Below are 11553 nucleotides of genomic sequence, written 5' to 3'. Positions count from 1 at the left end.
AAAATTGAGAGTGAGGCCGCCCTAGGTTTAGAAAAATCAAAATTAACCTGGTAAGTTTCTTGACGTTGCTTGGGATTATCAATGCGCTACGATTTCAGTGTTATCGGGTTATCACATTGAACAACAAGCCTACAACCTGTTTATTTCTGTTTCTGTTTGTGGTAACTCCCGTAGGAACTCGGCAGGACAACATTTTTTGCTGGTAAACGCCAAGCTGGTATATAACCAATTACCTTGGAAACATTTCACGTCTAGGTTAATCAGTCATAGTGGCTGACGTAATAGACGACAGATATCACTCTTGGGCCTTTTTATCAAAGTGGAGACAATGGCAGAGTTGGGATTCGAACTCACAACCTTGCGATTATGAGTCCAATGCTCTAACCACTTTACCATTAGAACGGTAAAACCAAAACATATCATTACAAATATGAAGACAATTTTGTTAATTTGGCATACATTACTCTGCACAAGTGTGCAGCTAAACCATCAAAATAAATTCATATTCCTCGTCATCAGGATTATTTGAAGACACCTTGATAAATTATTGGGCGTTTGATTAACTCGCCAAACAGAACAGGATTTATGAAAGATCTCTCTGAATCTAGCTGATGTTGAGAGCAAAATTCTTTACTTTGATTACGAAAAAAAAATGACTATAGTATGTAAGATAAAGGACTATTTATATAGTTCCCCCTGGACCCCTCGACGCCTTCTTTAGATAATACATAAACTCAGAAAGCAATGGCCCGTTTCATAAAACTTGTTATAACAACAATGTTCATGAAACAGGGTAGAGATTTATCTTTTATAGAGCCTTTTCAGTTTGGGTTTATTATAATCGAAGGAGTTACACTGTATAAATTCAAAATGTGTGAGAGTGGGTGGGTATGTATGATATGTTCTTTTCTTGCTTGAACTGTTCTCGTGACGATCTAGATTGATGAGGGTATGATTTCCAACAATAATTTCTAAAAGCCTGGCGGGTGTTTCATAAAGCTGTTCGTGTAAGTTAAGAGCGACTCTAAGAAGGACTGGTAATCCCGTCTTGTTGTAAATGGTATATTCATTGGCGATGGCTTAGCGCGTATAATAAAGGATCACCAGTCGTTCTTAAGGTCGCTTTTAACTTACAAACAGCTTTATGAAACACCCAGCAGGTATATATTATCGTTATCAAAATTCTGATGACCCTTATCAATACTATATACAGTCACACTTATGAATCTGATTTCAAACCGACCGATGATCTGTCATTGGTAATAATGTAATAACTTTGATCGGTCTGGATTCGGTTACGTTGATGTTACTGTAACCGAAAACGACTCCAAACCGACCGATGTTATGTCATTGGTAATAACGTAATAGCTTTAATCGGTCTGGAGTCGGTTTCGTTGATGTTACTGTCACCGAAAACGACTCCAGACCGACCGATGTTATGTCATTGGAAATAACGCAATAGCTTTAATCGGTCTGGATTCGGTTACGTTGATGTTATACTGTAACCGAAAACGACTCCAGACCGACCGATGTTATGTCATTGGTAATAACGTAATAGCATTAATCGGTCTGGAGTCGGTTTCGTTGATGTTACTGTAACCGAAAACGACTCCAGACCGACCGATGTTATGTCATTGGAAATAACGCAAAAGCTTTAATCGGTCTGATTTCGGTTAAGTTGATGTTATACTGTAACCGAAAACGACTCCAGACCGACCGATGTTACGTCATTGGAAATAACGCAATAGCTTTAATCGGTCTGGAGTCGGTTTCGTTGATGTTACTGTAACCGAAAACGACTCCAGACCGACCGATGTTATGTCATTGGTAATAACGTAATAGCTTTAATTGGTCTAGAGTCGGTTTCGTTGATGTTACTGTAACCGAATCCGATTCCAAACAGACCGATTATATGTCATTGGTAATAACGTAATAGCTTTAATTGGTCTAGAGTCGGTTTCGTTGATGTTACTGTCACCGAAAACGACTCCAGACCGACCGATGTTATGTCATTGGTAATAACGTAATAGCTTTAATTGGTCTAGAGTCGGTTTCGTTGATGTTACTGTAACCGAAAACGACTCCAGACCGACCGATGTTATGTCATTGGAAATAACGCAATAGCTTTAATCGGTCTGGATTCGGTTAAGTTGATGTTATACTGTAACCGAAAAAAACGACTCCAGACCGACCGATGTTATGTCATTGGAAATAACGCAATAGCTTTAATCGGTCTGGAGTCGGTTTTGTTGATGTTACTGTAACCGAAAACGACTCCAAACCGAACGATGTTATGTCATTGGAAATAACGCAATAGCTTTGATGGGTCTGGAGTCGGTTTCGTTGATGTTACTGTAACCGAAACCAGACCGACCGATGTTATGTCATTGGTAATAACGTAATAGCTTTAATCGGTCTGGAGTCGGTTTCGTTGATGTTACTGTAACCGAAACCGACTCCAAACCGAACGATGTTATGTCATTGGAAATAACGCAATAGCTTTGATGGGTCTGGAGTCGGTTTCGTTGATGTTACTGTAACCGAATCCGATTCCAAACCGACCGATTATATGTCATTGAAAATAATATATATATATATTTTTTTTTTTAAGTGCACACCTAGTTACCAATAATGCATAAAGCATTTCCATTTATTTGGAAGCAGGATAAAAGAGCGTTGTAGATTAAATGCCTTGCTCACGGGCATAGGTGCCGCGAGGATCGCACTCCGGACTTTCCATGTATAGCCAGGCGCCTTAGACCACTCGGCCACGGCACCTGCACATATAAAACCTTTGATCGGTCTGGAGTAGGCTTCACCAGCGGTGTGACTCAGGGGCGGATCCAGCTTTTTATAAAGGGGGGGGGGTGGTATGCGAGGGAGCGTAGCGACCGATTCCAAGTGAGCGGAGCGAGTGAGGGGGGAGGATGTGGGAGGGGGTGTCCCCCCCCCCCTCTCTCAGTAGGGAAAATTTTTGAAAATCTGTGTGTGAAAATGGCGTTTTCTTGCATCTAAAACAACACTATTTTTGGCATAGAGGTCGTTGCCAAATTAACCCCCATGAAAATTTGTAAAATTAAGTTGCATTTTCCTGCAATGTAAGGCCAGTTAACAACACAGATACAAAGAATTGGGAACCTTGGAATAATCACTGTTAGCCTAAAAAAAATTATAATTTTAATATAAATACATAGAAATAGAATAAAATAAAATTACAAGTTTAAAAAAAAAAAAGATTTAAAAAAGTTGTCCCGGATTTTTTTTTTTTTTTTTTTTTTTTTTGGGGGGGGGTGCAACCCCAACCCCCCCCCCCTTTAGATCCGCTTCTGTGACTGTAGCACAAGGGATAGTTGGTTTGCCTCATCCCAATATTTATTTAACTATTCCGACCATTGGGAAATTATGGGGACTGTTCTCGGTGACATTTTGCTCCGGGATTTATTTCGTCTAAGATATAGGGTTAGTGTTGAAATAGGGTTTTATGTTAGGTTTAGGGTAGGGTATAAATCCAGGATTGAAGTTGGTCATTCCATTAGCGTTTTGAATTCACAGCGGAGCAATTGTCGTCGGAGCAAATGTCATGGAACCATTTTCTCGAATGGTCGGGTTGTGCGATTATACGATCCGCGATAAGAAGACCCGGGCCCCGTCTTATACAAAGAGTTACGATCGATCCAATCAATCGTAACTCTATGGAAATCCAACAGTGTCATAATTTTTTCTATGAACATTTTTTTGCACAATGTCCTTTGTATGCAAAGAGAAACACAGCGAACAATAAATTCATGAATATACATAATAGTTAGAAAATATTTTTGTATAAACATGCGTAAAAATGTTGACATAGCTGGCTTTCCATAGTTACGATTGATCGGATCAATCGCAACTCTTTGTAAGACGGGGCCCTGATGGAATGAAGCGGACGTCTCTTATACTCGCACTTCATTTGATGAAAATCAACTTTCGTTCGATCTTTGGAATTAAATGTCAAGTCCACCTCAGAAAAATGTTGATTTGAATCAATAGAGAAAAATCAGACAAGCATATTACTGAAAATTGTATCTAAATCGGATGTAAAATAAGAAAGTTATGATATTTTTGAGTTTCTTTTATTTTTTTTATTATAAATAGTATACATGCGCGATTCAGTCACGTGCAAATGCGAGAATCGATGACATCACTCACTCATGCACTATTTCTTTTGTTTGTTATTGTTTGAATTATATGATATTTCAATTATTACAGATTTGACAATGAGGACCAACTTGACTGAACCATATGATGTTAAATAATGGTAATTCCACATGTTCACAGTGAGAAATGAAAAAAAAATCACAAGAAAATGAAGAGAAAATTAGAATATTTGATATTTCATAAATAAAATACAAAAGAAATAGTGAGTGAGTGATGTCATCAGTTCTCTCATTTATATACCAACCGGAGTGTGCATACAACTGTTTTGTGAAATTAAGCGAAATTTTATAATGTCATAACTTTCTTATTTTACATCCGATTTTGATGAAATTTTCAGTGTTTTGATTGTTGGGGATTTTATCCTCTTTTTATTCAAATCAATTATTTTGGGGGGATGGTATTGTCCTTTAAGTTTGATTGCAACTCTTTCCGCAAAGGACTCCAGTACTGTGACCAATAATTCTCCACACTTGTCTCGTTCTATCGGGTCTCTACAACGCGCCTAGTATAATCGCGCTACCCTACCATTCGAGAATAGGGTTCCATGAAGTGCTCCGGTGACAATTGGATCATGTAAACATTAGCTGCATGATAAACATTGCGATCTTCTCTGGATATTAAGTTTGTGTGCAGTAGAGCAGCTTTCCGCGGCTATAGTTCTTCAAACTTCTTCTTTCATAAAATATCGCTTTCCATCTTTGCCAAATCAGATAATTTTTTCTGGGGGGAGGGGGGGGGGGTGATCTGGACCCCCTTCCTTGCTAAAAATAGGATCTATCCATGCAAACTCTAGCTGATGAACTAGAAGATGGATCTTCTCTTGATATGAAGTTTATGGGCAGACTTTACTGGCTGTCGCGAACTTCGTCGATAATTTATTTTGCTTGCTTGGGCGGTAATAATAAATAACAATATTCCGCATTTATATAGCGCTTAATAGTACATCGGAACGACGCGTCTCTAAGCGCTTTACAGACATGTTATTACCCCGGTCATCGGATCTTTGCATGCCCGCATACAATGTATGCACCTTCTCCACTCCCTGGGGAGCATTCTAACAAGAGTTCCAAGACTCAATGCTAGGCATACTACATATAGGCTTTCACATCCTATACCGGGTACTCATTTAACACCTGGGTGGAGAGTGGCAAAGTGTGGATTAATGCCTTGCCAAAGGACGCTAGGCCATGGTGGGACTCGAACACACGACCCTCTAAAATCAAGGCGAGAGTCAGAACCGCTACACCACGACGCTTCCAGTACATGCATATGGAAGTCTTGCCGAGACTTTTAACCATGCTTTCTGTGAAAATGAAATGGTTATTAACTTCAAATCTTCGACCCTTTTGTACTAAGTGGAATGAGTTATAGATTTGTTAGATCTAAAGCTGCCACCACCTATACCGTGTATATATTATATAATTCTAAGTAAGTTGTTGAAGATTTAGGTAGGCTATAGATCGATATGTCTCGTTTCTTAATTCAATGCCAAGCCCATGCCAAAATGCACGTGTTATACTCGAAATCATGGTCTTCTGGCGCTTGTACGAGGACCGCCAATGCAAGCAAAACAAAGTCACGACGAAATTCGCGACGTCATGAATAATTCTCGACGAAAATGGCGACGAAATGCACGATGTCGCAAATTTCGTCGTCAATATTCGCAATTCGGTCTATTTGCGATGTCCCTTCAGGGCCGCCATACCTGGCAAGTCCTTTAAAGTTTAATAGAACATTACTTTCCATCTTTGCAAAAACATATATTTTGGGGGACGGACGTGGCTTTAGAATCATTCCAGGAAACACATTTCACAATTTCTTCATTAAAACAATGTTCTACAATAGGCCTACGATATTGAAAGTGATCAAGGTGATGACGGGAAAACAATTTTTAGACGAATTATTGAGGGTAGCATTTTGTAATATTTTTTGTCATTTTTTACCATATTCCAGTACTTGTCGTAGTTTATACTTTTTGTTAAATGTTTTATATTGGAAATAAGCCTTTCGACTTTCATGGGCTATCCTGTCAAGGTATTCTTCAATTTCAATGTAGTCTCCTGTGATATTCTTGACGAATAGAATCAATCAATCAATTATTCAAAAGACGATCTATGAAAAGTTTCGGCATCCTAGTCATTTTGGCTGGCTCGCTTCACTCGCGCGAGAGTAAAGAAATGGTAAATTATTATTATGCTAATAAAGCAACTTACAGAGCTCACGTATACACTCTGCAAATTGCTCGATGTGCTGAAGTCATTTTAACCATGGAAACCTGTTGTTGTTTTTTTATATGATAGTCGATACCCTCGCCTTTTATATAGTGGACCATAATCTTGGTATACGTGTATACAGAAAAATTAACCAGTATTAGCCCGAAGTACTCCACTCTTTGTAAGGCAATATTGCTGGTAGGGTAGGCCCATCTGAGCATGAGACCATTTGCTATTAGCTTGATTAGACTAAGTAGAAAACTAGCCTATATCGGGTTCAAATTCTCGTTGTTGCACTGAAGACTCTTAGCATGTTTGGCCAGACATTGCATGGTTCAAGTGCAGAGTCGGAGTAACAATATCGAGACGTGCCTGGAGTGTCGTATTATATTTTGACAGACATGATTGTTATAAGAACTCATTTGGGGGATCATATCGAAAAAGAAAACGGTCATCTACGTCTCTTGAAGAAATTACCTTTGATAAGAACCTCTCATAAAGTACAGCTCATTAAGTATTCATTGATCGCCCTTATTCAAGAAATTCATACATATTTGATTTCAATACACCAGATAAGTGTACAAGTAGACGGATTACGGATTACTGCAGGATATTTTTTCTCCATATTCCGGAATATTTGAATATTTCAGACAGGTACTAAAAGGTATTGGCTCAGAGGCGGCACTTCGGGTGGGGACAGGGGCAACTATTCCCCGCCCCCGAAGATTTTCAGACTAGAGAAAGAGAGAAATGGGAAGAAATCGAAAAGAAAAATGGAGAAGAGAGAGAAAAGATACAAATGGTAGATGATGTAATTCTATATAATAATATAGGGTATTTATATTGCGCACATATCCACCTTGTTAGGTGCTCAAGGCGCTCCTATATTACCAGGCTAAAAGCTAGGCGTCATAGCGCACACAGCTTTTTAAGGAATTACTTCCTGCCGGTACCCATTTACCTCACCTGGCGGGGTTGAGTGCAGCACACTGTGGATCAGTTTCTTGCTGAAGGAAATTACGCCATGGCTGGGATTCGAACCCACGACCCTCTGTTTCAAAGTCTAATCCACTGGGCCACAACGCTCCATAATAATGCAATTCAAAGGAGGATGAAAACTAACAAAAAACATTATAGGTCCCCTCCCGTTCAAATAACAAGGAAACCTTCAATAAAGTCAAGCTTTGCTTTTCAGAACGATTATATTTCATTTCATAATGTTATATCATATTTTGCTTTATTTTGTAACCTTGTTGAAATTTTGGAATGAATAAATTCGTTATCAATCAATCAATAAGGGCCGCCCCTGTTTTGGGTAGACAATATTCCTGAGTGTGGAAGATTGTGATGCTCTGATGCGAGGTTAGGGGACCTTTTCTGAACTTGTTTACGGTGTTCCTGACCAGTAATGGTGGGTGAAGGCCGGGGTAGGAGACAGAGGAAGGAAAAAAGGAGGCACAGAAGGGTGTACACATCACACTCATTATCATCATCATTATAATTATCATAATATGTACCTTTAATCTAGTAGTAGTAGTAGCAAAGGTAGTAGAAGTGGTAGTAGTAGTAGTAGTAGTAGTAGTAGTAGTAGTAGAAGTAGAAGTAGAAGTAGTAGTAGTAATAGTAATAGTAGTAGTAGAAGTAGTAGTAGTAGTAGTAGTAGTAGTAGTAGAAGTAGTAGTAGTAGTAGTAGTAGTAGTAGTAGTAATAGTAGTAGTAGAATTAGTAGTAGTAGTAGTAGTAGTAGTAGAAGAAGAAGTAGTAGTAGTAGTAGTAGTAGTAGTAGTACAATTTAGTAAGCAGCAGCAGCAGCAGTATAGTAGCCGTACATGTCGTAGTAGTAGTAGTAGTAGTAGTAGTAGTAGTAGTAGTAGTAAAAGTAGATGATGAAGAAGAAGAAGAATAAGTATTTATAGTATTAGATGCAGTAGTGGTGGAGAGAAAAAGAGAAAAGAGAGAATGTGATAGAGAGATATATACTAAATAGTGAGATGGGCGTACATTGAAGACGATTTCTCAATTTGGCAAAAAAATAAGTGACAGAAAAGTGATATATATCCGGTAAACCTTAAAAACTGCAAAATTCGTCTGTCTTTCTTGCTCCATCTTGCCAAAGCGGGCGGCACCTCACTCTTCTGACGCCTGTCATTGGATAATTAGCTCTAGCTAATTATATATTCATATCGCATGGACCAATCGCGATATCCCTTGACTTCTCTCCTCACGAGAATGCCCGTCTTGATTACCGGTACATTGTCAATACGCCAATATAGGTGCCGGTGTTTGTCGCGCTTCTCACTTGTAACATCATCGCCATGAATCAAGTTTTAACGAATTGAGGTCTCCGCCGTGCAAGACATACTTTCAACTAGATAAATCGACATAAATATTGACAAATCTCTCTATCTTTATTTCCATTTCTTCAGATTTCATTCTTTTCTTTGCGACATCCGAGTTGGTATCATACGTTTATTCCTTATCACTTGCTGAATGGGTTTTTCGCATTACCATTATCAGGAGATTCGTTACTGTCTCGATTCGTATTTAATTTAGGGGGCCTATATGCTTTCTGAACGTCTGTCTACATCTTGTATATTTGCCAGACTTGACTTTTTATTTAATATCAACGTCTATGAAAGTATTTCGGGGTACTTCTTACCTATAAAAATGGAAAGTCATTCTACACCGTTTATCGACGTCATGAATGGAACAGTGCTTCCTGAACATGTCACTTCAACCGACATCAGTGATTACGGTGCCAACGTCGGCTGGGTTCTACCGGCTTACATCATCATCATGACCAATGTCTCTATCGCCGTCCAAATCACTCTCCTCATCGTGATATTTTTCGGAAATTCCCTGGTCGTGATCCTCGTCGCCAAGAACGAACAGCTGTGGACGATGTCGAACTTTTTCGTAGTCAGTCTCGCGTTCGCCGACGTTCTCGTCTCGTTGTCGATGATCCCAGGGGTGTACCTAACCCTCCACCCTACCTTTGCGAATGGAGTGTACACGTGTCTGCTGGTGTGGTGCCCTATCATATTTTCAACAAGTATATCGTGCCTTTCACTGACCATGATCACACTCGATCGCTACATCAAGGTCGCACACCCCTACGTCTACCGCTCCATCGGCACAGAGCGCGGTGCCCTCATCGCTATCGTCAGCGTGTGGATATACAGCATCCTCATCGCCATGGTGCTGCCGTTCGCCGGCATCCATTCCCTCATCCCCGGGCAAGTATTCTGCTTCGAGTTCGGTGCCGTCTTCGATGTCATCCACCTCCATTTCTTCCTCATCGCCAACGGTATCATCCCCTTTATCATCATGATCGTCCTCTACTTTCACCTCTTCATCATAGTCCTGCAGAAGATTAAGTCCGATCGTCGCATCATGCCTCAGGTGGGCAATCAGCAAGCGAATCGACCACGCTCTGAGCTCAAGTCGATCAAAACCCTCGTCATCATCCTCGGGTTTACTTGCATCGCGTGGATCCCAAGCAACGCGCTCGTGTTCATTGATCTCTACACGCCTCAGTACGCGCCCGGTCTCGTTCCCCGCACCGTCCTGAGCTGGCTCACATACCTCAACAGCGCGGTCAACCCATTCATCTACGCGCTGCGCAGTGAAACATTCCGCGTCGCCGCGAAGAGAGCGTTCTCGATTACGACCGAGACTTCGCTCGTCTGGTGGATAAACAGCATGCGAGGGAATCCTTCGAGAGTGCACCCTCAGCCCGGAAACAACACGGCGCAGAGTAACGGGAGAGAAGACATCCGCGATGGGTCTGGTAGCGGCGATGAGACAAGCGGCTTCCCGTCATCAATGGCAGTTGAATTACCCGATAACAGCAATCGATTAGATATCTTACCTTGATGATATCTTACCATCATATAATAGGCCTACTGGCCTAACGCCAGGGGCGGCAGAACGTATTTTCGTTTTTTTTTTTTTTGGGGGGGGGGGCAAAAAAGAAGTCAATCTTGGCGTTTTGGTGCAAACGGATATTTTCACCATGAGCTGCGTGAGGTAGTTGTGTGTTTTGCATCAAGTTGAGCAAAGGCTTTTTAAAGTGATTACTGTTCAAATTTTTGGACATTTCATTTAATAATTAAACATTCCAAGCAGTTTTTGTTATCATTAAAAGTTGTGCATGTAACTAAAGAATTGACGCGACCAGAAAAAGGGACCTGATTAAGACTGCATTTGCTGACTGATTAATAGGATACATATCTTACCAATCGAATAATACGAGCGCGAAGCGCAAGTTGAAAATTTGTGATAATCCAACCTGAAAACTGGTCATTTTAAGCACATTTGTAACCAAGAACAAAATGAGTATTTTATTATAAACACATGCATGCGAGCGTGAAATGCCAGTCTTAACTTTGTGATATTTAAATTCTAAGCACTTACTGTAACCAAGAACAAAATTAGTACCTTAACAATAATTGATGCGAGCCAAAATTTTTGTGATTTTCTAACCAAAAAGGGTATATCATTATGAAAAATGGCACTTTACATTTTGAAAAAAAAACATTTTTTTCTCTACGAGGATTTTTTTTTCGGAAACTTTTTCAATTAATCCTTCTTAATGATACACCACGGCCCTTAAACCGGATCGGCCGTGCTAGTAGTTCAAAGTTTTTTAATAATAATAATATAGGGTATTTATATTGCGCACATATCCACCTTGTTAGGTGCTCAAGGCGCTCCTATATTACCCGGCTAAGCTAGGCGTTCATAGCGCACAGCTTTTTAGGGGAGGGGGCTGCGAATGGCCAGGCCCCCACACTTTTTTTGCAGTAAGCATGAACATAACCATCAAATTCTAATTTAATGCATGTCTGCACCCCCACCCCCTCCTCCCACCACTTTTGGTTCAGCCCACATTCATTTTTTCCCCTGCGGTCCCTGATATGAATTCGTTGCAGATATTCACGTCAGCTTTTAGTATCATGTATCATTAACGGATGAGCGATTCAAAAAATTGATGTGGTTATGTTTATAATTGATTTGTAAGACGTTGGAGCGCTTTATTTAATTTCAATTTTAGGGGTTCGTTAAATTTCCAATATTTAAAAGAAAAAAAGTACTGGGACAATTCTAAGGAGTAAGCTGAATTTCATTTCATTCGAACAGAATG

The 11553-nt window shown here is 40.0% G+C and overlaps 1 protein-coding gene across 1 annotated transcript; it reads left to right on the top strand.

The window, feature by feature from the left end:
- Window positions 1-8493: 8493 nt before the first annotated feature.
- Window positions 8494-10383, top strand: LOC121406110 (adenosine receptor A1-like). The gene has a single exon (XM_041597126.1). It carries the CDS (start codon window positions 8970-8972, stop codon window positions 10281-10283), a length of 1314 nt encoding a protein of 437 aa, XP_041453060.1. The 5' UTR covers window positions 8494-8969; the 3' UTR covers window positions 10284-10383.
- Window positions 10384-11553: the final 1170 nt, after the last annotated feature.

Source organism: Lytechinus variegatus, chromosome 19 (assembly GCF_018143015.1).
Source record: "Lytechinus variegatus isolate NC3 chromosome 19, Lvar_3.0, whole genome shotgun sequence".
In the NCBI taxonomy this organism is placed as follows: domain Eukaryota; kingdom Metazoa; phylum Echinodermata; class Echinoidea; order Temnopleuroida; family Toxopneustidae; genus Lytechinus; species Lytechinus variegatus.
The sequence above is the reverse complement of the archived record's forward strand: the minus strand, read 5'-3'. Positions and strand labels throughout refer to the sequence as shown.